Here is a 26,282-nt window from a genome sequence, read left to right as displayed (position 1 = left end):
TCACGAATGGAGTTATTTTTGCCTATTCTGGCCCCAATAATATATGCATACAGAGCTATTATACTCTTAAGTTCGGCTGATGGAAATCATCTAGGGATCTAGTCTACTTCCCTTCTTGTAAAGTGGGGAAGTTGAGGCCCAGAAAGGTTAGGTGCCCCAATCTTTCAGCTTTTGAATGGCTGGCCTATGCACATTCAGAGATTCAACTCCTACTTAGTTCATTCCAGGTTTCTTTTATTCCTCTAGGTTGTTTTTACTTTTTTTCATATTTCTCTTCCTTTTGGTACATCCATGCAGGTTTGCTATTTGAACACAGAAGGAACAGAAAATGGGCCATGGAAGTGGTTCAGAAGTCTCCATGTGGAGTCTATTGGTTAGAAAGTCAGCTACAGCAGACTTACAGTCCCTTTTGGGATCTGAAGATTTCTTGCCTCAGCCAACTGGCTTATTCAGAAAGCAGAGAATCAGCTAGGAAGTTAATGGTGCCCACCTGGCTGAGGTGTCCCAGAGAGCTGGGTTACTTTTATATATTACAAGGAAGTAACCTAAGGTATACAAACACAACACCTGCATGCCAGTTGGGGTTTTGTTTTGTATTTTGGTGGTGGTCGTTGTTAATACACCTCAAGAGCAAGCTAACTCCCAAACAAGTTAGGGCCTGGTTCTTCAAGTGAGTCCTTAAGCCAACTGGTATTTCATAAACAAAGATCCCAGGATCATTTTAAGCATTTGACAAGACTGAAATAGAAATCATTGTCTATATACTCCCCAAATAATATTTTAACTATGTTGACTTTAATCTTTACCACCAACAAAGTAGTTGTGTATCTGCACGTGTGTGTTTGGTTTTGTTCTCATTTGCATATTCTCTGATAGACCATAAACTACTTGAACCTTTTAAAGTTTTTTTTTTTGTAGTTGGATTTCTTTTCACCACCTTCATATATTTGAACTAAAGTTACAATTACAATTTACTGAAAGAGTGAGAGCTTGAATGATATGCATCTTATGTGATGTGTAGGTGCTGAGGTGTACTGTGTCTGAAAAGTAGAGTAGACATAGCTGGATAGTAGCTTCCTTGCATCTGCATCTCCCAGAAGCTTCATTTTCTTTCTAACCTCTTCTCTCTGCTGTCTCATCAGTATTGGGCCCAGACCTTTAAAACTTGGTCAGATTCTGTCTGTACTGTCGCCCTTATCTTCCCGTCTCTCCCCTCAGCATCGCAAAGCCACACCCCACTGTTCAATCCATGACCAAAAGTTTTCCTCTGTTTAGAACGTTTACTATAAATTAAGTTACAGCGCTGCACTCTGTAGTGAAAAAGGGCAGTTGAAGGATAAGAAATGAAGGTAAATTCCAGTGTAAAGGCAGAACTAAAGAAAAAAAACCATGTAGTAAATGTTTAACTTTAAAGTGGCATAACATAGCTTGTGACCTTGTGTTCCTTAGTTCAAAGGAAGAGACAAACTACAGCAAACAGCAATGCTGATTCACTTGGTTACTTTTTTTCTTAGAAGTACTATCATTTGGTCTGTCTTCATCATTTCATTTACGTAGAAAACTAAAGCAAGACCTGCTTGATTGGAAATACCCAGATAAAATGAATTTTTCCTTTATCTTCCTAAGCTGTATAGTTCTTACCTAGGAGAAAATACTGAAGGTGGATGCTTTACATTTCCTTTCACTAATTCACCACACATACGCATGTCTTATGTGTGGAGACAAAATTTTACTCCAGGATCCAACAGGGGAGACAGAGGATGTATATCAAGTATGTGAAACTGATATGGAAAGTACAACCAAAGGACACAGAATTCAGAGGAAGGGAGATCTTTACTTCTGACTTAGGAATGAAGGAAGGCAGTGTAACTGGGCGTTGGATTCAGGGAGGTAGGGACAGGGGCACTTTAGGTGTAGGGAAAGGAGGAGCAAGGTCATGATTCAAAAAGTGCATGGGGCGCCTGGGTGGCTCAGTTGGTTAAGCGACTGCCTTCGGCTCAGGTCATGATCCTGGAGTCCCAGGATCGAGTCCCACATTGGGCTCCCTGCTCAGTGGGGAGTCTGCTTCCCCCTCTGACCCTCCCTCCTCTCATGCTCTCTCTCTCTCATTCTCTCTCAAATAAATAAATAAAATCTTTAAAAAAAAAAAGGTGCAGCATGTGCTGAAGAAAGCAGCAAATGGCCCAGTCTGCTTAGAGCATATAAGGAGATGAGTTAGGGACGGGAGGGAGTGGAAAAACAAAGAAGTCTGGAGAAATAAGTTGGGGTCAGCTGTGACTGTCAGGTTAAGAAATTTGAACTGTCTCTGTTGACATTGGTGAACTGTTAATGTTTAAGATTTTGGGTAATAGGTTGATGTAGCATTATCAGAGATGTGCTTTTATAAGATTTAGTAAGCATCATTCTGTAGAGATAAGCAGAATTTGAGTAGAAGATACCAGAAACAGTGAACAATGCAGTGAGTTCACATACTAGGTTCACAACCCTTACAGGACAGGATTGTTATGAGGGTGAAAAGGAAGAGCAATGCAAAGGGCTTAGAACTGTACCTGGCACCCAGCATTAAACGCGTGTTAGCTATTATCATCATCATCATAGTCATTTTTGTTAACTATATGGGGATGATGACCTGAACGGAGATAGTGACCGTATGAAGAAAGGTCAGGAGATGGACACTGTTACTACAGATTCTAGAAGTTGATGAGAATTGAACAGAGTCCAGGACGACTCTGAGGTTTTAAGCCTAGGTGACTGGAGGATAGAAACTGAAAAGTTAGAAGGAGCAGGTTTGGGGAAAGAAGATGATTTTGGACACATGGAGCTTGAGTTTGAGTTCCGGGCAGTTTTCCCGTTGGAGATGTCCAGCTTGCAGGACTGGAGAAATAGCAGAATTAGTAATGTATATTTGGAATTTAAGCTATAGAGATTATAGCTGAACCTGGGGAATAGATGGGAGGGAATCAAGGGAGAGAGAATGGACAGAAGGACCAGAAGAATGAAGCTTTCTGTCAAAATTGGAAACACAAAAAAACTTGGACCCTTAAGTTGAGACATGTAGAAATGAACATGGTGGAGTCCTCTAGGTCAGTGTTGTTTTTTTTTCTTTTTAAAGATTTTATTTATTTATTTGACAGAGAGAGCACAAGCAGGGGGAGCGGCAGGCAGAGGCAGAGGGAGAAGCGGGCTTCCCGGCAAGCGGGGAGCCTGACGCGGGGCTTGATCCCAGGACCCTGGGATCATGACCTGAGCCAAAGGCAGATGCTTAACCAACTGAGCCACCCAGGCGCCCCTAGGTCAGTGTTCTGTAAGCTTTTTTGATTGTGCACCCCTTTCATCCGAGTTGCAGCTCCCATATAGAGTATTCTTTACTCTAAAGCTACTTACTCATTTTTTTGAATGTTAGTTTAATTAAAACTGCAGAATATCTATAACTTCCCTAATTCAGGCCTACATAACAAAGTAAGGTATCACTGTTAGCCCACATTTTTCTCAGAATACTTAGAGCACCATGCGTGATACATGATCTTGTGACAAGTTAAATGGAATGAGGGCGTCGGTATCAGCCCATAGGTTAAGTATTCAGAAAACTAGTATTAACATTTTCAGTGTGTGCCTTGATATGTAGAAGATTAGAAATACTGCCCTAAAATCTGGTGGCCTTCACTTTTTCTGAAAATGTACAAATATTTCCTTGAAATGTTACCTCGTAGATCCTTGAAATTAGTTATATATATGTTTCTGTATATGTGTGTATGTAAAGCCTTAAACTTTCTTATTTAAGTTTTAAGTATATACACACACATCTCCATCCAGTGGAAAAGCTAGGGTTTTTTTTTGAGTTGCATTGGGCTTAATCTTCACTGGTGTTAGCTTTATAAAGCCTCAAACGGCAGCCTCTGCATGAAGCAAAAATACACATTTAGGAATTTGGCGGTATTTGCTTAGCAAGTAATATATAGCCACATGATCATGATAACATGGCTGAGCAGCATACAGTATAAATTACCAGGAATAGGATAGCCTCATCAGATTGTAGGATTTAGCAGAACTTCTAATATAAGGCATGTATATTTAGTTTCTAGACTAGGTATGTTGTAATTATCCTCAATCTAAAATAAAGGTAATAAACTTTTCACTAGAGAAGGAGTGGTAAATTTCCAGCCACTCTACCTGATGATTTATATCCTGAATTCCATGATTATTTCTCTCCTGATAATTAATTAACTGGCCAAATACTCATGAAGCTACCCTTGAAGGTAGTTAAGCAATGTAATAAATAGTATGGAATGTTTATACGAAAGAGTACTTTATAGTTAATGGAGTGATTTTATATTTATTCTCTCACTTAGTATTTACCTAAGGTAAGTAGGCAGAAGATGATTATCCCCATTTTGTGGGTGAGGAAATCAGAGGCAGAGCCTAGCGACATAAGCCCTGTGTTCTTTGCACTGCACCTTGTTGCTGGCTATGAAAAATGAGCTATAGCTCTCTAACAGGACTGATTCTTCCTTCCGCCTCCCCTTTGCCTGTGTGTGATGCTCTTTCCCAAAAAGGAGACACAACTTTTTTCCTCCCAGAGTTCACACATAATCTTACATGAAGTGACTAAACAGGTTGGTCATAAAAGGAGCAAATATATAGTCAAACTGAATTATATTTTAAGTTTTTTTGTCAAACACAGCCATCTTTGCCATCTTTCTTTTCAGAATAAAGCATAGTAGAGGGGCGCCTGGGTGGCTCAGTCTACAAGCGTCTGCCTTCAGCTCATGTCATGATCCCAGGGTCCCGGGATCGAGCCCGCATCAGGCTCCCTGCTCAGCAGGAAGCCTGCTTCTCCCTCTCCCACTGCCCCCTACTTGTGTTCCTTCTCTCGCTGTCTCTCTCTCTCTCTCTGTCAAAAAAATAAATAAAATCTTAAAAAAAAAAAAAAGCATAGTAGAAATGGTACTAAATGAGTACCACCAGTGAGTGTGGTGGGAAATGGTCTTTCCTGAATCCTAAATTCGCTCAGGTCAGGTAAGTAGTTCACGAACTTTCCCCCCCATAGATAGGAGGTTAGAGTTGGTGTTAGGTGTCCTGTGGTGTTCCTTAGTTGTGCAGATGCACACACATTTGGGTAGCTGCTAGATTTGTGTTCTTATCTGGAACTGCCGAGATTGGCATTTTTAGATGAGTCATGGTGTTCTTAAATAATCATTTGCTTTATATTTCCTAGCTGTGATTTATAATACTTGCCTTACCCCTAGTGAGGTAGTTAGAACAAAGGAATGCTGATTTCTTGGAGCGATGACTGCATAATTAAAATAACATTGTCACCATGTTCACAATGTGGCAATAGCTATAATTTTGAAACACTGCATAGTATTGAGCCAGATGATTCCTTTTGTGAGTGTGCACCTATGGAAACATCTCCAACAAGGGGGGTAGGCTAAGGCTATTCTGAACTAAAGGGAATAGATAGAGTGACTTCCCATCACCAGGCCCCCAAAGAGTGAACTTGATCTACCAAACCTTTTCAAACTCACTCTTGGTTGGTGACCAGATAACTCCGACTCCCAGTCCTGTGTGCAACTATAGCTTTAACAAGCTTGAAAACCTTAAGCTTTCCACTTTGAAATGTATAAGAATCTGGCACCTTGGCCTTCTGGAGTACTTTTTCCAGGAGAATGATCAGGAAAACTAAAGGTAAAAGTCTTGATGGACTTAATGTTGCAGGCTTCAAAGAGCCATACGTTCTTAAGTTTTGGGTCCTCTCTTGAGTGATTAATTCTATGGAGGGAGGAGAACATGTGGTTTAAGAGTGTAGAAGGGAGAATCCAGGCACGTGCTTGTCCTGTGACCTCCCAAGTCCCTCAGTCCGTCTGGATGGTGTACCTTTATCAGATGGGAGTATTAGTACCTGTGCTGTGTTTGTAGTGAAAAACAAATGAGGTGGTGGAAAGAGAGCTCCTGTATGAAGTGTAAAGCATGTACAGATGTAAAGGATTAGCATAACCATCTCAGTTGCTTCGCCCTCTTTGAAGTAGTCTTTACACTCAGCTCCTGACAGCTGTTATACATGGAGGTAGGAGGTGTAGTGCTTGTTTGGCTTGGAGGATTTGTTTCTTCTCGTGCTCTTCTCATTTCCTTCCTTCCTTTCAGCATCTAAGGCAACCATAAAAGACCCTACACAGAGGGCAGAATTCAGTGTGTCTGTGAATCAGCAGAATCCATACAGCCAAATCAATACAACCGAGCTCATATTGACATTATTACAACACCTGCAGGTTTTTGAGAATTCTTTGCGGCCCCCCCTCCCCGTTTTTAGATGGATTAACTCATCAGCACAATCTCCCATTTTCCAGTGGAGTCTGTGATTTAGATAATTATCTACATTCATGGTGCATTTTCTGAAGAACAGCTTTCTCTCCTTCCCTACTCTTTTTTGACTTTTCTATTGGATTACTGCACAAAGGTTATTGCACAGCCGGGTATAGGTACTTCAGAAGGGATTTCCCCATATGAACATTTCAGAGAAAAGCCTGAGTGAGGCCAAAGATACTTGAGGTCTTAAAATAGTTCTTGAGGAGCTTGTATTCTGTAGATTTGTGTTGAATTCCCACTATGAGCAAGGAATGTTTCCCTTGAGGATGTGCCAGAAACAAAGACAATTATGTAAGAACTGGGGAAAACATAGGAGCAGGGAAATTTTAGGCTTAAGAAATAACGTGCCAAATAATATGTCACACAAGTCTGAAGAAAGTGAATATGTTAATTGTAGAAATAGATTTTATTGGGTGCTGAGAATGGTTTTTTGGGGAGAAAAAAATTTAGGGCCACTAATTAGTGAACGTGTATATTTAGTTTGTTATAGTTGTACAGTAAAAAGCAAGCTTCTTAACAGTGCTATTCCCAAAAAACCTTAACAAGGTTGGTTTCATTCCATGAAATAGTTTCAACAGTTCCTGCTTTCGGAACATGTTCGCTGTACTCCAGAGCTCAAAACAGAATCTTTATCTTGGATGGTAGGGCCAGGTAGGGTGGATGCTGCCTAGACTCCTGGTCTCTTCTGCCTCCTAATGTAACAAACAAAATTTCTTTTGAAGGACAAAGCAGCCACACACACGCCTAGCTTACAGAAGTCTGACGTGTCCTAGGAGACATGTTCTAGGAATTTAAATGTTTTTGGATTATTCTGGAGGGAAAACCTGCATAGCTATTGTCATTGACATTCCTGGGGATTAAAATTTGGAGCATTCCTAGTTATTTCCATTTGAATTCTTTGCTTATTTGGAAGAGTACACTCATTCTAAATTTAACAGTTTAAAGGGCTTTACAATTTATTTCATGTTTATAAGAGCGATGGGAAAAGATTTCTGTGTATTTGTTTCCATGCGTCTGAAGCCTGGACTCTTAGAAATTACGTTAACAACAAAGTCTAAATTAGAGGAAGAAATAAGTTGGGTTACTTGCTACAGTACCTAAGGGAGATAGGTCTTTGGGCTTGGTGCTCTGCTTGAGACCATTCAGGCCAAGAGTAGGTGTCTTGCCTTGCTCTCAGCAGTGAAGATGATATACCATCTGGCACTTGTATGATGCTTGGTATTTTTCAAGGCTTTCCAGCATGTATTTTCCTATTTGTGTGCTGCAGCTGCCCTGTGAGGTGCTCCTACAGGTGAACAGAGGCCCTAAGAAGTTAAGTGATTTGCCTAAGATCATAAACATAGCAAGTTAGTAGCCAGAGAGCAAGAATCTCTAGGCCCAGTCCATTTTCTTTATGTATTTCCCTGTACTTTACTGCCCCCCACTGTTCACAACTGAGTATTTATAGCTGCTACTGACTGACCTGGAGACATGCTAAGGGGAAGGGTAAAATAGGAAAAAGAAAAAAGCGACAGAGCTTGGAAAGAGAAAACAGAAATAAGAGGATGTTTATATGATAGTAGATAGCAATGCCATTAGCATTTTCTATTACTGTCCCAGAGTTGATGGGACCAAGTAGATAAAAATTATCTTTTGGGTTAAGGATTTGAGTCATTGGTCCCAGCCAAGACTGCTCGTCTCTCTGAAGAGTTTGAATATATGCAAACCTTAAAATAGTGCAAAAAGGGAGAATGAACGAGTTATAATAAGGCCAGAACAGAATTGTAGAGCTTTTGTGTTTCCGACTCCACCATTTACTATATTGTGCCCTTGAGCAAGTAACTAATCCTTAGCTTTCTTATTTGTAAAATTGGAATAATATTGATATCTTTATCCCTGAGCTGAGTGAAGATCAGTTGGGGGTATTGTGTGTGACAAGTATTTATTGTAAACTCTACAGCTCTTAAGTTGGCATCGAAACATTCTTCAGAATCACACTTCTCACTTCTGGGCACACACAAATACAGGATCCTGCCAGAAGCAGGAAGAGGTTATTCTCAGGATTTCTAAATCTGAGAAGGGATCTAGTAGGCAAAATGCCTCTTTGTTTTAGGATACAGTTTAACTCACGCTACTGGCACTATTTCTGTCTCCAGCTCAAGTCAGAATTCTCTTTCAGGCTCAGAGCCTGAAAAACCAGTAACTCACCATTCTTCCTGCAAGAATTTATTCACTCTTATTAGGTTGGAGAGTCAAAGAGATTAACAAATACTCCTTTGGGGCAGAGGGGGCTGGCCCAGTTCACTCCTAATGGAGGCAGAACAGGTGAGGGAGCCGTGTAACAGCTGTGTGCTGTAGGGCAAGCTTCTCAACCTCCGTTGCTCAGTTGCCCCATTGTTAAATGAGGGGTAACACCTCTTCTGTCATGGAAGGATTTGATGAAAGAAAACACTTAACAGTTTAGAACTGGGTTCTAAATGTTACCTGATCCTTTTTTTTATAAAGGGCCAGATGATATTTTTGGCTTGCAAGTCATACAGTTGATGTTGTAACTCTTCAACTATACTGTTGTAGCGTGAGAGCAGCCTTCAGCAGCGTCACTGAATGAGGGTGCAGTCTTCCAATAAAACTTAACTTATGCAAACAGACAGCAGGCCCGATTTTGGCCTGTGGGCTCTCATTCCCAGACCTTTGCTTTAGGAGTACTCCACCGAAATATTTGATTTTTTTCCTCTGTCACACAAAATAGTGTTTTATTGCTGTCATATATGCAGGGATGGTTTAAGTTGAACATTAATGACCAAATGAGGAAGAAAGTATGTGAAGTAAGATGTTTACATACCATTTTCTCTTCCACAGAAACAGATCTTAAAGTGTTCTGTTCATGCTTTCCTATCATTTTAATTATGCTTATACCGGTTGCTATGCCTTCCAAGTTTTTCCAGTTATTACTGTACTATGATCTGGCCCTTGTTTAAAAGATTATGTTGTAGTAGATAGCAAACAGAAACATATTTTTGTTTTTGAAGGAAAAATGTTTCTGCTGCCAATTTAAAAATGTGTCCTTGTGAACAGATCTTTAGGGAGAATAATGTGCAGCTAGTTCCAACCCTTAGTCTTTTGGGAAGCATGGTTTTTCCAGTAGGCATTTTGAAAAACAGCTTCATACTTAGCTTTTCAGAGCTAGAAACAGACATACCCTCAAACATTGAACTGGGCATTAATCAGGGTTGGGGAAAACGGTCTCCAGTCAGGCTACGTTATTCATTCTTATAGTGGTGGGTATAAAACCACAAAACCAGTAAGTTTGACTAACTGGGATCCAGTTATGTAAGGGTTTAGAACTTAAGTAGGAAGGTTTCTGGCACTAAGCTTAGTGCTTTCTTGCATGATTAAGTAAATGAGCTTAAAGACTGCTGACCCCTCTTTTCTCTGTAATCACCCTGCCTTCTTTTATATTCATTCCTGTATTGCATCCTCAAGTGGTCCAGTGCAGGTCTTCCATACCAGACCACCCCTTTGGCATATATGTTCAGTATACATTGCTCTTGGAGTGGCTTAGTGGAATGACAGGCCAGTTCACAAACACAGGTCTTTTAGTTTCCAGAGTAGTGCTGTTTTTCTCCTGAAATTGTTGATTTGAGATTGGTTTTATTGTAGAGAACATATGCCTCCTTAAGTCTTGAAATGCTCTTTAGCCATGATTGATACTGGCATATGTCCTTAGGTCCATCTGTACAAACATTAGAACCAAATTGTCTGTTAGTGGAATTGTTTTGTTTCAGAAGTCTTAGTTTCTTTGTAGTGTGGAAGAATATCTAAAATGGCAAGCACATTTACCCATCTAGTTATTCATGTTAATATCCTTTGTCTGTATCTCTCACTCACCATTTGAAATATAACATCCCAACAGTTTTGGCTAATTCAAATAAACCTGGAACTAACTTCAATAAATACTTGAACAGTACTGGAACATAATAAAATGCATGTGAAAGTGCTGCCAGTTGGGCAAAATAAAAAGCATGTCATCTAATGACAGAGGAAGACATGATCAGAACACGAGTCACAAAGGGAGTGAAGAAGATAGTGCTTTGAACATGGGGAGATGCACAGGGATGGCTGGGGTGCCTGTGGTCTAAAGGCTGCAAGTTGGATTTTGCGGGGGGGATGGTCATTAAAGGGAAACATGGTACCATTGTTTAGATTTTTCAGTCGTAAAACTGGGCTGGGATATATTTGCTTGCATTTGACAATGAGAGTGTTGTTTTTAGGTGAAACCTGATTTCTTGGACTGGGTCAGCTCTAGTACTTTAATAGGAAGCAGTGTTGGTCAAGGATTGGGTTTCATTTCGGGGGAGCTTTCTTTGATCTTTTTTCCTTGAACAGATATGTTAGGGTTTTAGGTATTATCTCCCAACAACATCTATTTGGTTTTAGTTATTTCAAAGACTATATAGTGGGTTTAGTGAGGTATATGCCAAGAGAGCTAAAGTCTAATGGTACAGAGTTTTAGAAACCAGGGAATATTGCAGTAAAATCTTATATTTCTTTGTATTTTATGAGGTTGATCACTTTGATAAATCCTGTTTCGTGTCTGATTGTATCACTGAGGGAGGATTTGGTGAGCCATGGTACCTGCTCAAGAGCAAGAGCTTGAAAGATTTCCAGGATCTTTAGAAGAGGAGCACTCTGCTTCTGAGATGTTTTGAAAACTGTTTAGGTCTTTTTCTTTCTTCATCAATGATAAAGAGTAACTGGATATTAGAGTGACAGCTAGATTTTTCCATCCTTGAATGAGCTGATTGAATCATCTTCTCTCCTCCATGATTTTCTCCTTATTTTCCTGCTAATCAATGGCCAAACAGAGAGGTATTTGTCCTCCTTCTACTTACCTTTTGTCATTAGTTTTTCAAACTTTACTAATCTGTCCTGGTCACCTTTCTGAGAAAGTTCTGTCTTTCAAAGATTTATACTTAGGAGTGGTATGCACCCATGTTTCCAGGCTTCCAGTCGCCTTGCAACTTCAGGGCATGGGGGATGGGGGGCGTGGGGGATGGGGGGCGTGGGGGATGGGCAGCGTGTTGTGGCCTTCCTATCCTGCCCTTTTATCTTAAATTCACTTCAGTAAGTCAGTTTCAGGTGGATTTCTTTCTTTCTTTCTTTCTTTTTATTTATTTGACAGAGACACAGCGAGAGAAGGAATGCAGACAGGGGGAATGGGAGAGGGAGAAGCAGGCTTCCTGCTGAGCAGGGAGCCCGACGTGGGGCTCGGTCCCCAGACGCTTAACGACTGAGCCACCCAGGCGCCCCAAGTTTCAGGTGGATTTCTGATTGTTCTTATTTTGAAGGCCCAGAGAGAACCTCATTTATTCTGAGCTTCCCAGAATAGCTTCTATAACCAGCCACTTCCTTTGGTTGTCAGGCAATCCCATTAGTCTATTTCAGGGCCAGCCTTTCCAAGAGACCTCTTTTTCTCAGAAAGGCCATACCCAGCAACTCTCTTGCCCCTTCATTCAGGAGTAATCAGTCAGACTGTGCTAGACTCTGTGACAGATCCAGAGGTCAGTCATATTCAGGTCCTACCCACAAGGAGCTTGTAAACCAGAAGGGGAGATATGATAAGACACACACATAAATAATGATCATACAAGATAACATGGTGATGGCAGAAAGAGGTGCAGATCAAGGGCTCTGAAGATTCACAGGAGGGAGTGATCATGTCCAGATGGGGATGTTTAGAGAAGACTTGTGGACAGATGACAGTTGAGTTGAGCATTGGAGAAACAGCCTTTTTGTGATGGACTTTGAGTCTTCCCTTTCTAGCTTTGCAAAGCAAACTGTTTTTAAAAGCAGATAAATTAATAGATACTGGGAGTTGAGATTATTTCTGGCAACAACCATTCGATACTTCATCTGATCCTTTCATCTTTATTAAACAGTTAAACAGACATCTTATTCAAGTATTATAAAGTAATTAACATGAATGATAAATCTAATATTAATAATGAATTAAGTCTGGGAAATTCTATGCTGCATATTTCTTTTTTTAAGATTTACCTATTTATTTTAGAGAGCACAAGCGGGAGGGGCAGAAGGAGAGGGAGGGAGACTCTCAAGCAGACTCCCTGCTGAGTGCAGAGCCTGGTACAGGGCTCTATATCTCACGACCCTGAGATCAGGGCCTGAGCTGAAACTAAGTGTCAGATGCTTAACTGACTGCGCCACCCAGGCACCCCAAAAGTCACCTGTTTTTGTTGTCGTTGTTGTTGTGTTTGTTTGTTTAAAGTAGGCTCCATGCCCAGTGTGGAGCCTAGTGGGGCTTGAACTCATGACCCTGAGATCAAGACCTGAGCTGAATCAAGAGTTGGATGCTTAACTGACTGAGGCATCCAGGTGCCCCTATGCTGCATGTTTCATGAGTGATCTAAAGCAATGCACTTGGTCTTAAGGCAGTTTTGTTGTCAACTGTATATAAATAGCTTTGTCCTGCGATAGATATAGCAATTTAACATGGAATAAAAAGGATCGTGGGGGTGCCTGGCTGGTTCATTCAGTTGAGCATCTGACTTTGGCTCAGGTCATGATCTCAGGATCCTGGGATCAAGCCCCAGCTTTGGGCTCTGGGCTCATTCGGGAGTCTGCTTTTCCCTTTCCCTCTGCCCCTCCCCTTGCTCATGCTGTCTCGCTCGCTCTCTCTCAAAAAAAGAAAAAAAAAAGGATCCTGAAATATTAATCTTTCTTACTTTTAAATAATACTTTCTTGTTACCCTAGAAAATGGATCTGGCATATATTCCATGGGCTATAGATGTTATGAATAGGCTGTTTCTGTAGCAAAATCAACTTAGTTGCAATTAATGTATTTAATTACTAAAGTCAGACTGATAAGATTAACTAAGGTTGGTTTATATTTTTTAGCTTGTTGGGGTGTTTAGTGAGCAAAATTTGTTTGCTCATTAGGTTTCATTATTTTAATCCTGAGCCTCAGTCAGAAAACATTGAGAACACCAGTTTGTTTTCATAAAATCTTTTGCTTGATGGACGCCTGGGTGGCTCAGTTGGTTAAGCATCTGCCTTCAGCTCAGGTCATGGCCCCAGGGTCCTGGGATCGAGCCCCACATCGGGCTCCCTGCTAGGCGGGAAGCCTGCTTCTCCCTCTCCCACTTCCCCTGCTTGTGTTCCCTCTCTCGCTGTGTGTCTCTCTCTGTCAAATAAGTAAAATCTTAAAAAAAAAATCTTTTGCTTGAGATTTGGTCTAATTTTTTTTAAGATTTTATTTATTAATTTGACAGAGAGACACAGTCTAATTTTTATTTTTTTATGTTGTATACAAGAAACCCACTTTATTTTATTTTATTTTTTAAAATAATTTTTATTGTTATGTTAATCACCATACATTACATCATTAGTTTTTGATGTAGTGTTCCATGATTCATTGTTTGTGCCTAAGACCCAGTGCTCCACGCAGAATGTGCCCTCTTTAATACCCATCAGCAGGCTAACCCATCCCCCCAACCCCCCTCCCCTCTAGAACCCTCAGTTTGTTTTTCAGAGTCCATCGTCTCTCATGGTTCGTCTCCCCCTCCGACTTACTCCCCTTCATTCTTCCCCTTCTGCTATCTTCTTCTTCTTTTTTTTTCCCTTAACATATATTGCATTATTTGTTTCAGAAGTACAGATCCATGATTCATCAGTCTTGTACAATTCACAGTGCTCACCATAGCACATACCCTCCCCAATGTCTATCACCCAGCCACCCAATCCCTCCCATCCCCCACCACTCCAGCAACCCTCAGTTTGTTTCCTGAGATTCAGAATTCCTCATATCAGTGAGGTCATATGATACATGTCTTTCTCTGATTGACTTACTTCACTCAGCATAACACCCTCCAGTTCCATCCACGTCGTTGCAAATGGCAAGATCTCATTCCTTTTGATGGCTGCATAATATTCCATTGTGTATATATACCACATCTTCTTTATCCATTCGTCTGTCCATGGACATCTTGGCTCTTTCCACAGTTTGGCTATTATGGACATTGCTGCTGTAAACATTGGGGTGCACGTACCCCTTCGGGTCCCTACATTTGTATCTTTGTGGTAAATACCCAGTAGTGCAATTGCTGGATCGTATGGTAGCTCTAATTTCAAGTGTTTGAGGAACCTCCATACTATTTTCCAGAGTGGTTGCACCAGCTTGCATTCCCACCAACAGTGTAGGAGGGCTCCCCTTTCTCCACATCCCCGCCAACATCTGTCGTTTCCTGACTTGTTAATTTTAGCCATTCTGACGGGTGTGAGGTGGTATCTCATTGAGGTTTTGATTTGGATTTCCCTGATGCCGAGCAATGTTGAGCACTTTTTCATGTGTCTGTTGTCCATTTGGATGTCTTCTTTGGAAAAATGTCTGTTCATGTCTTCTGCTTATTTCTTGATTGGATTATTTGTTCTTTGGGTGTTGAGTTTGATAAGTTCTTTATAGATTTTGGATACTAGCCCTTTATCTGATATGTCATTTGCAAATATTTTCTCCCATTCTGTCGGTCATCTTTTGGTTTTGTGGACTGTTTCTTTTGCTGTGCAAAAGCTTTTGATCTTGATGAAATCCCAAGAGTTCATTTTTGCCCTTGCTTCCCTTGCCTTTGGCGATGTTTCTAGGAAGAAGTTGCTGTGGCTGAGGTGGAAGAGGTTGCTGCCTCTGTTCTCCTTTAGGATTTTGATGGACTCCTGTCTCACGTTTAGGTCTTTCAACCATTTGGAGTCTATTTTTGTGTGTGGTGTAAGGAAATGGTCCAGTTTGATTCTTCTGCATGTGGCTGTCCAATTTTCCCAACACCATTTGTTGAAGAGACCGTCTTTTTTCCATTGGACATTCTTTCCTGCTTTGTCAAAGATGAGTTGGCCATAGAGTTGAGGGTCCATTTCTGGGCTCTCTATTCTGTTCCATTGATCTATGTGTCTGTTTTTGTGCCAGTACCATACTGTCTTGATGATGACAGCTTTGTAATAGAGCTGGAAGTCCGGAATTGTGATGCCGCCAGCTTTGCTTTGCTTTTCTTTTTCAATATTCCTCTGGCTATTCGGGGTCTCTTCTGGTTCCATACAAATTTTAGGATTATTTGTTCCATTTCTTTGAAAAAGGTGGATGGTATTTTGATGGGGATTGCATTGAATGTGTAGATTGCACTAGGTAGCACTGACATCTTCCAATGTTTGTTCTTCCAATCCATGAGCATGGAACGTTTTTCCATTTCTTTGTGTCTTCTTCAATTTCTTTCATGAGTATTTTATAGTTTTCTGAGTACAGATCCTTTGCCTCTTTGGTTAAATTTATTCCTAGGTATCTTATGGTTTTGGGTGCAATTGTAAATGGGATCGACTCCTTGATTTGTCTCTCTTCTGTCTTGTTGTTGGTGTATAGGAATGCCACTGATTTCTGTGCATTGATTTTATATCCTGCTACTTTACTGAATTCCTGTATGAGTTGTAGCAGTTTTGGGGTGGAGTCTTTTGGGTTTTCCACATACAGTATCATATCATCTGCAAAGAGTGAGAGTTTGACTTCCTCTTTGCCGATTTGGATGCCTTTGATTTCTTTTTGTTGTCTGATTGCTGTGGCTAGGATTTCTAATACTATGTTGAATAGCAGTGGTGAGAGTGGACATCCCTGCCCCGTTCCTGACCTTAGGGGAAAAGCTGAGAGCTTTTCCCCATTGAGAATGATATTCGCTGTAGGTTTTTCATAGATGGCTTTTATGATATTGAGGTATGTACCCTCTATCCCTATAGTCTGAAGAGTTTTGATCAAGAAAGGATGCTATACTTTGTCAAATGCTTTTTCTGCATCTATTGAGAGGATCATATGATTCTTGTTCTTTCTTTTGTTAATATATTGTATCACGTTGATTGATTTGCGGATGTTGAACCAGCCTTGCAGCCCAGGGATAAATCCCACTTGGTTATGGTGAATAATCCTTTTAATGTACTGTTGGATCCTGTTTGTTAGTATTTTGGTGAGAATTTTTGCATCCATGTTCATCAAGGATATTGGTCTGTAATTCTCCTTTTTGGTGGAGTCTTTGTCTGGTTTTGAGATCAAGGTAATGGTGGCCTCATAAAATGAGTTTGGAAGTTTTCCTTCCATTTCTGTTTTTTGGAACAGTTTCAGGAGAATAGGTATTAATTCTTCTTTAAATGTCTGCTAGAATTCCCCTGGGAAGCCATCTGGCTCTGGGCTTTTGTTTCTTGGGAGATTTTTGATGACTGCTTCAATTTCCTTAGTGGTTATAGGTCTGTTCAGGTTTTCTATTTCTTCCTGGTTCAATTTTGGTAGTTGATACATCTCTAGGAATGCACCCATTTCTTCCAGGTTATCTAATTTGCTGGCACAGAGTTGCTCATAATATGTTCTTATAATTGTTTGTATTTCTTTGGTGTTCGTTGTGATCTCTCCTCTTTCATTTTTGATTTTGTTGATTTGGGTCATTTCTCTTTTCTTTTTGATAAGTCTGGCCAGGGGTTTATCAATCTTGTTAATTCTTTCAAAGAACCAGCTCCTAGGTTTGTTGATCTGTTCTACTGTTCTTTTGGTTTCTGTTTCATTGATTTCTGCTCTGATCTTTATTATTTCTCTTCTCCTGCTGGGTTTAGGCTTTATTTGCTGTTCTTTTTCCAGCTCCCTTAGGTGTAGGGTTAGGTTGTGTATTTGAGACCTTTCTTGTTTCTTGAGAAAGGATTGTATTGCTATATACTTTCCTCTCAGGACTGCCTTGGCTGTATCCCAAAGATTTTGAACAGTTGTGTTTTCATTTTCATTGGTTTCCATGAATTTTTTTAATTCTTCTTTAATTTCCTGGTTGACCCATTCATTCTTTAGTAGGATGCTCTTTAGCCTCCATGTATTTGAGTTCTTTCCGACTTTCCTCTTGTGATTGAGTTCTAGTTTCAAAGCATTGTGGTCTGAAAATATGCAGGGAATAATCCCAATCTTTTGGTACCGGTTGAGACCTGATTTGTGACCTAGGATGTGATCAATTCTGGAGAATGTTCCATGGGCACTAGAGAAGAATGTGTATTCCGTTGCTTTGGGATGGAATGTTCTGAATATGTCTGTAAAGTCCATTTGGTCCAGTGTTTCATTTAAAGTCTTTATTTCCTTGTTGATCTTTTGCTTAGATGATCTGTCCATTTCAGTTAGGGGGGTGTTAAAGTCCCCCACTATTACTGTTTTGTTGTCAATGTGTTTCTTTGCTTTTGTTATCAATTGCCTTATATAATTGGCTGCTCCCATGTTCGGGGCATAGATATTTACAATTGTTAGATCTTCTTGTTGGAAAGACCCTTTAAGTAGGATATAGTGTCCTTCTTCATCTCTTATTACAGTCTTTGTTTTAAAATTTAATTTGTCTGATATAAGGATTGCCACCCCAGCTTTCTTTTGGTGTCCATTAGCATGGTAAATGGTTTTCCACCCCCTCACTTTCAATCTGGGGGTGTCTTTGGGTCTAAAATGAGTCTCTTGCCGACAGCATATTGATGGGTCTTGTTTTTTAATCCAATCTGATAGCCTGTGTCTTTTGATTGGGGCATTGAGCCCATTTACATTCAGGGTAACTATTGAAAGGTATGAATTTAGTGCCATTGTATTGCTTGTAAGGTGACTGTTACGGTATACGGTATATTGTCTGTGTTCCTTTCTGATCTATGCTGCTTTTAGGCTCTCTTTTTGCTTAGAGGACCTCTTTCAATATTTCTTGTAGGGCTGGTTTTGTGTTTGCAAATTCCTTTAGTTTTTGTTTGTCCTGGAAGCTTTTTATCTCTCCTTCTATTTTCAATGAGAGCCTAGCTGGATATAGTATTCTTGGCTGCATATTTTTCTCGTTTAGTGCTCTGAAGATATCATGCCAGTCCTTTCTGGCCTGCCAGGTCTCTGTGGATAGGTCTGTTGCCAATCTAATGTTTCTACCATTGTAGGTTACATATCTTTTCTCCCGAGCTGCTTTCAGGATTTTCTCTTTGTCTCTGAGACTCGTAAGTTTTACTATTAGATGTCGGGGTGTTGACCTATTTTTATTGATTTTGAGAGGGGTTCTCTGTGCCCCCTGGATTTTGATGCCTGTTTCCTTCCCCACATTAGGGAAGTTCTCTGCTATTATTTGCTCCAATATACCTTCTGCCCCTCTCTCTCTTTCTTCTTCTTCTGGGATCCCAATTATTCTAATGTTGTTTCGTCTTATCGTATCGCTTATCTCTCGAATTCTGCCCTCGTGATCCTGTAGTTGTTTATCTCTCTTTTTCTCAGCCTCTTTATTTTCCATCATTTGGTCTTCTATATTGCTGATTCTTTCTTCTGCCTCATTGATCCTAGCAGTTAGTGCCCCCATTTTTGATTGCACCTCATCAATAGCCTTTTTGATTTCGACTTGGTTAGATTTTAGTTCTTTATTTCTCCAGAAAGGGTTTCTCTAATAACTTCCACACTTTTTTCAAGCCCAGCTAGTATCTTTAAAGTCATGATTCTGAACTCTAGGTCTGACATCGTACTAATGTCAGTATTGAGTACGTCCCTGGCAGACAGTTCTACCTCTTGTTCTTTTTGCTGAGGTGATTTTTTTCGTCTTGTCATTTTGTCCAGAGGAGAACAGATGAATGAGAGAACAGAATGCTAACAGGTTAACAACGTCTCCAGCAAATATACTCTATACAAATTAGAAAAGACCTGAAACCAGGGGACAAGAAAGGGAAAGAAAGAAGAGGAAAAAAAAGGAAAAAGAAAAAGATAAAAACAAACAAAAACAGAACAAAACAAAAAAAAAAACAATGTGATCAAATATGATCAGGCTAGTGCATAGATCAGTGCCACACACTAGCTTTTGGGCATATTTTGGTCTGTTAGAAGAAAGTGCCTGCTAAAATTTTAAAGGTAGAAAGACATATGTACAAAATAAGGGTTGATACAATGAAGGGATGGCAGATGACTGTAAAGATGAAAATTGTAAAAGATTTTATAAAAGGAATTGATAAGTTGTTTTTAAAAAGAAAAAGAAAAAAAAAAGGGAGAGAATGTGATCAGGCAGGAGACTAGAACAAAGCCATACACTAGTGATTTAGGGTATATTTGGATCTGTTAGAAGAAATTGTATCTTAAAATTTTAAAGAGAGAACAGCTTATATATATATATGCCAAAAATAAGGGTAACTACTATGAAGGGATAGAAATATGACTCTAAAAATGAAAAATAAAAAATGTTTTTTTAAAAAAGGGATTGATAAGGTGTTGTTTGAAAAAGGGAAAAAGAAAAATTAAAAAAAAAACAGTTAAAAAAATGAACTTTGAAAAACTAATGAATTATGGTAAAAAAAGCCATGAATTCTATGTGCAGTATTCCCCTAGCGCTGGAGTTCTCCCGTTCTCCTTGATCGGTAAACTTGGTCTTGGCTTGCTGGCTGTTCGTGCTGATCTTCTGGGGGAGGGGCCTGCTTGTCGTGGTTCCCAAATGTCTTTGCCGGAGGCGGAACTGTCTGCCCTTGTGAGTCCGGGCTAAGCATGCTGCTCCGGTTTGCTCTCAGGAGCTTTTGTTCCCTGCAAGCTCTCGGTACAGCTTTGGAGGACCAGGGTGAAAATGGTGGCCTCCCACTCTCTGCCCGGAGGAGCTGAGAACTCGGGGCCCCGCTCCTCAGTGTGCCCCCAGAGAAGAGCAGTCAGTCCCGTCTCCCTGGTCTCTGGCCACACTGCGTGCTCACCCGGCCTGTGACCGAGCGTTTCTATCTCTGGCACCCGACCCCGTGTGGAGTCTCCAAACCCAGCAGATCCCTGCGGTGTGCTCCCGCACCGCTCCTCCCCAGGAAGGAAGGGGAGTCTCCGCGGCTCTGCCGCTTGTTGGGTCCCTGCTGGAGGAGCAGTAGCCCGACTGGGCCACGGGTCACAGTTTATGGCAACCCCGAGCTGAGAGACTGCGCCTCGGCTCCGTCTCTGCAGCCGGCTTCCCCGCTCCGATACCTGGGAGCTCTGCTGCACTCAGGCACCCCCGGTCTTTCTGTGACCCCGAGGGTCCTGAGACCACACTGTCCCACGAGGGCTCCACCCCCCGCTTAGCCACTGGAGCAACGTCCCTCAGCGGAGCCGACTTCTAAAAGTTCTGATTTTGTGCTCTGCGGCTCTATCACTTGCTAGAAGCGGCCGATGGAGGCCCCCTCCCCCACCGTCTATCCTTCCGAATATCGCCTCGGATTCACTTCTCCGCATGTCCTACCTTCCAGAAAGTGGTCGCTTTTCTGTTCAGAGTGTTGTTACTTTTCTTATCTTTGATCTCCTGTTGAGTTCCTAGGTGTTCAGAATGGTTTGATCCCTATTCAGCTGAATTCCTGAGATCAGGCGAAATCCAGGTCTCCTACTCCTCTGCCATCTTGCTCCGCCCCCCCTAATTTTTATTTTTTTAAATTTTTTTTAAATGTTTTATTTATTCATGAGAGTCAGAGAGAGAGAGAGACAGAGGCAGAGGCAGAGGCAGAGGAAGAAGCAGGCTCCCGGCCTAGCAGGGAGCCTGATGCGGGACTCGATCCCAGGACCCTGGGATCATGACCTGAGCCGAAGGCAGACGCTTAACCATCTGAGCCACCCAGGCACCCCCACAGTCTAATTTTTAAAGCCTGACTCTGCTGCTGAGGAGAATGACTCTGCTTTGAGGAAAACCTTATTTATTTATTTGTTTGTTTGTTTTTTATTTATTTATTTGAGAGAGAGAGCTGGGCAAGGGGCAGAGGGAGAGGGTGAGAGAGAAGCCACAAGCAGACTCCCCACTGAGCACAGAGACCAAAGCGGGGCTCGATCCCACAACCATGAGATCATGACCTGAGCCACCCAGGCGCCCCAAGGAAAACCTTTTGAATAAAAGTAGTCACTGTTTCTAGGAATTTATAGTAACAATTCACGTTCTTTCAAGAGGTATTAAAAGAATTACCTACTAATCATCTCTGTGCAGAGATGCTAGAAATCATGTTCCTCATGAGAAGATCTTCTGTTTCTGATGAGAATACCTTTGTTTTTGAAGACAGGAATTTGTAAAAAGACGTTTCTGGATGGAAAAATAAGGCTGTAACTGTAAATCCAGAGCTTAATTGGAACTTTGCAAATATAACTTAATATAAAGAAGAACACTCAGAGCTGTCCAAAAATGGAAAAGGGTACCTTACCAGTAAGCCAGTTTCCCAGAACCGGGGAGGGAGATGCCCATATTGAAGCTGAATGACCACTTGGGATAGGATTGAGGGGGTTGGCTGAGGTTGGAATAGAGCTGTGAGTGTGTTTTTAGAGGGGTGAGCCTCGGTGGCTCCTGATGTCTTTTCTTTTAAGTCCTGAACTTTAATGATGCAATAAAATGCAAAGGACATTATTATTGACTTGTATATTTTGCCATTACCCATTTGTGATTTTCTAATGCAGATGGGCCTCTGAAATTAGAAATTTAACCTTCAATACATTTCTCAGTTCCAGAAAGACTTGTTAACTTTTGTTTTGTACCTAACCCTCGTTCCCAACCGTGTGTGGCTCTGAGCCAGCCAGATTCATTCATGATCTATTGACTGCACAGATGTTTGGGAACTGATGACACCAGCACATACTTAGTTGGGATAGCTCATAATTTAAAAGCAAGACTGTCCACAGACAAAATTTAAAGGTGCTTCTTGAAGTGTGAGCCTTTATAATGTTTATGGGAACAGATTAGAGGACAGCCGAAACTTGTTACCAACTTTCTAAAGCTCACTCAAATTGAACCCTACCCATGCAGGTATACAAAGATACCACACTGGCAGTGGTGTGGTGTGCATCTTCTTTCACTGTAGCAGTTCGTGTGGCAAATTTTGCTAAGATCAGGCCTTTCCATGGAGCCATACAATAAAAGGTTAGATTCTTTTTTAAGTTTTTGATATTTATTTTTATTTCTAGAAAGATTTTTTGTTTGCTCCATTTTGAAAGGTTAGAGTCTAGGGGCACCTGGGTGGCTCAGTTGGTTAAGCGTCTACCATCAGCTCAGGTCACGATCCCTGAATCTTGGGATTGAGCCCTGCATGGGCTCCCTGCTCAGTGGAGAGCCTGCTTCTCCTTCTGCCCTGCGCCGCCCCCCCAGCTTGTGCTCTCTCTCTCTCTCTCTCAAATAAATAAAATCTTTTAAAAAATAAAAATAAAAGGTTAGAGTCTCTCTTCACTGTAATCAGTACCTTGTAAGTATCTATTAAAAATAAACTTCTTTTGGTTGCTTAGATTTCTTTGATCTCAGCATATCTAAGAGAATCGTGTATAGACCCTGTGCATACGATGATGAATGAAAATGTCATGGGAGCTGAGCTGAGAGGACCATACTTGGTTATTGAGGACTGAAGATTTTATCTAGTCATTTCAACTGTGACTCAACACTCTTCACTTTAATTCTCTCCAAACCTCCAAGATCATATTGCTTCCTAGTACTTAAGAGTTCCTGTTGATGTATAGGGCTGCTTGTTGGCCTCCAGCACCAGAAATTAGCTCCAGATCTTTTCCCATTACATCATCACCCACTAATGTCATTACACCAGAGTGAAATCTGCTTTGAAGATTGTACTCTTGTTTTCCTTCCATCTCTTTCCTCTCATCATTTCCTTTAGAAGGAGAAAGAAAAAAAATTAGAGACCTCTTGGACAATCCCAGGCAAACATTTAAGGGGGAATCAAACATCCTCAGTCTAAACCTAGATTTATCAGTCTTCATTCCACTCTGCTGACAGAAAGTGATCTGCCCAGCATGTGTCCTTATGGAGTCTGGAAAGGAACACGTTTGGTCATGTGACACCTGACTTTCGTGCTTTTCTCTCAGCCCTTCAGAATTAGTTCTTAATGATTTACATAGCTCTCTGCCAGCATCTTGTCACTGGCCTGTTAAACTTTTTAAAATAATTTTCCAGAATAGAAATTCTTAGGACATCACTAAGTTTCTTATTCTTTGTGTTTAATTAAACTGTTTCTTGCATTTAAGTATTTGCCAGATAAGCATTTAAGCCATCTGGAGTTTTTTACTTTCCCCCTGTAAATCTTATAAAACTTACAATATTATCTACAGTTAAAATTGATACAGGGATCCTTACTTATCTTCCCTCCCCCAACACAAAAGCAGTTGATCGCATGCAGGTTCTGACCCTCTTTTCTCTATCCTAAATTTCATTCCCCATTGTTTTTCAACTACCTTTAAAGCTTCCAGTTGATGGTATGCTTTGACTTTTTCCTAACAGAGAGGTTCAAGTAAGAAAAGAATTGGGAAGTAGTTTCAGTTCAGAGACTTGGTGCTACCCACTCAATTATTGGCCCAGGCTTTAACACTTCTGTGCCCTCTGAGGCAGATTAGCTTGAGATTAGAAGAAATAATAATCAACAGTAGCCTCGAAGAAATGGGACCACAGTGTCTAAAACAAAAGAATAAAATGGGCTCTTAAGACTTGGGTTTACATTTCTGTACAGTATTAGTCTTTGGGACCTTAATCTATCTGCTGCAGGCTATCGCGTGGAGTGTGAGAAACCATGGTGAACTTGAAAAAAACATTGGATGGAATGGCATTGAAAATTATGGACCACACTAGGGCACCAACCAGTTACCCTTTTTGTCTCCTCCTAAGATAAGACATTGAAAGGCCTTGATTCATACTAAGATTTCAGTTTGAATTTCTAGTAATTTTAGGTTTTCTAGTTAGAGCTCCTTGATAGTCTCTGTGGGATAAGTTGGATAGAAGGGGAAACTTTTTCCATATGTTTTTGCTAACATTTAAGTCTGTGTTAAAAAACCTCTTCAGCACAATTATATACCTTCTCAGATTGAAAAATTGAATTAGTGAAAACAGCCATAAGGAAAGATATAAATAACTTGGACAGAAAGTCTGTCTTTATTACTTCTAATGTACCTCATGTGTGTGTTTGTTTTCAGTTGTCAGAATGTCCACAGAAGGAGGATTTGGTGGTACTAGCAGCAGTGATGCCCAGCAAAGCCTACAGTCCTTCTGGCCTCGTGTCATGGAAGAAATTCGGAATTTAACAGTGGTAAGAAAGAACGAGAAACTTGCCAGAGTATAAAGAGCTATGAGATGAATAACCCAGTACTTAGAGTAAAACGTTTTTAATCTCAAGTGCATAGGCATAGTTCATTCCTGACCTCTGGGTGGGAACATGAAAATATAATTTACCTTAGGTGAGGTGAGTACAAGGATTTTTTTTTATATCTTAGTGGCTTTCCTTAGGCATGTGGGTGGATAGTGGATGCTTTGGCTCAGAGGTAGTAGCTTAATGTGAAGCATATCTTTTAGAGATGCAGAAAAGCAGAACTCGTACCTTCCTTTAGTAGCTGTAGCTCATTTCTTAGTCCTGATTCAGTGGCCCTGCCAAATTTCTAGAATCTGGTAAACACTATTGGGCATTGTATTCGACAACAAATCTATTGTAAGCAGGCACTCTTTCTGGGTGTTATAAGATACACTTAGATCAGGGTTTCTCAACAGCAGCTTTATGGGCATTTTAGGCTGGATAATTCTCTGTTGTGAGGAGCTGTCCTGTGCATCATAGGATGTTTAGCAGTGTCTCTGGCCTCTACTCATTAGATGCTAGTAGCAATCCTCCTCCAGTTTTGATTAACTGGAGGTTAACATTTTTGGTTAAAAATGTCTCTGAACATTGGCAGATATCTCCTGGGGGCTAAAGTCATCTCATTGAGAACCACTGGCTTAGAAGAATGAAATATTACCCTGGCCCCTGCAGAGCTTACAATCTAGTAATTACAATCAGAGTTATTTATTCAGTGAATATTTATTAAATACTTACTGAATCAGACACAGTAATGAGTCTGAAGCAGTAAAAGTTCAGAGTGCTCTGGGATTACAGAGGACATAGTGCTTATTCCTCCCTGGTTGAGTTAGGGAGGCTTTAAGTAAAGGGGACATTTTTTTGGATCTTGAAATATGAGAAGCGTTCACTAGATGGAAAGGATAGGCAAGTATATCTTCAGCAGAGTATGGCATTCGTAAAGGCCTGGAGACCCAGAGGGGAGGGCCTTATGTTTTGAGGACCAGCAAGAAGTTCAGAGTGGCTGGGGTTTGCTATGTGGGTAGTGCGATGGGGGTAGGAGTAGAGTGGTATGGCAGTGGTAGCAGGAGGTGTGATCCATTAGAATTAGAACATTTTCAGAGTGTAGTGTTAGTTCCTTAAAGAAAAATGTTCCATTTGGTGTCATTTTAGCAAATACTGAAGGATCTCTCTGTTTCATATGTGTCATTCCTGCCCTGAAGGCATTAAGCACCCTGGCAGAGCAGACGCTGGACTCCTTCCTAGTGTAGAACTAATTTTGCACTTTCTTAGAGCTAGTGGCCTTTAAACCTCAGACATACAAGGTCAGTTTGTTTGTTTACTCAACAAATACTTACTATAAACCTGCTGTGGCTGTGCTGGGTACTGTGGATCCAGTAGTGAGCCCTACAGACAAGATCATTGCACTCACAGGACATGCATGCCTGTGGGGGAGGTAAACTGAAACAAGTAATGAGTAAATAAAATAAAATAACTTCTCATTATGGTAAATGCCCCCACTGACTTCAGGGATTAAAAATAAACAACAAAAACCAACCCAGATTCGTATTTTGATGTACTTGTGGGTCACATTTGTTTATATGGGGCATTTTCAGCAACTGAATTTGGCGTGGCCTTTCTTGGAGTGGCTTGTGTTCAGAGATGAATTTCCACTGAAAATTCATTGTTTCTTTTCTGTAGTGTAAAGGTGGTCGTTATCTATACTGTCTCAGATGTAAGAGAGAGGAGGAAAAGAAATGATTAAGTAAAAAGTAGGATATTTTGTTCATATTTTGAGTGGGTAATGTCACAGTAAAGCTTATGAGGTTTTAGTGCAAGAGTTGGGCTGGTGTAAAGCTGGTGCCCT

At 40.8% G+C, this 26,282-nt stretch overlaps 1 protein-coding gene across 5 annotated transcripts in view; it reads left to right on the top strand.

Moving 5' to 3' along the window:
- NFYC (nuclear transcription factor Y subunit gamma) overlaps nt 1-26,282 on the top strand; it is a 74,470-nt gene that overhangs the window by 20,068 nt on the left and 28,120 nt on the right. For 4 of the 5 annotated variants that reach the window (XM_028123236.2, XM_028123239.2, XM_028123238.2 and 1 more), the window contains exon 2: nt 24,288-24,400. In XM_028123236.2, coding sequence (XP_027979037.1) covers nt 24,296-24,400 — 105 coding nt within the window. In that variant the 5' untranslated portion in view covers nt 24,288-24,295. Of the gene's footprint in view, nt 1-24,283; nt 24,401-26,282 lie in introns of those variants that run through there. The other variant, XM_088022478.1, reaches the window with a different exon arrangement.

This window comes from Eumetopias jubatus, unplaced genomic scaffold (genome assembly GCF_037043125.1).
Source record: "Eumetopias jubatus isolate StellerSeaLion01/CBP00866 unplaced genomic scaffold, mEumJub1_p1.0 scaffold_4, whole genome shotgun sequence".
Taxonomy (NCBI): Eukaryota; Metazoa; Chordata; class Mammalia; order Carnivora; family Otariidae; genus Eumetopias; species Eumetopias jubatus.
Note: the sequence above shows the minus strand (reverse complement) of the source record. Positions and strands in the feature narration are given on the sequence as shown.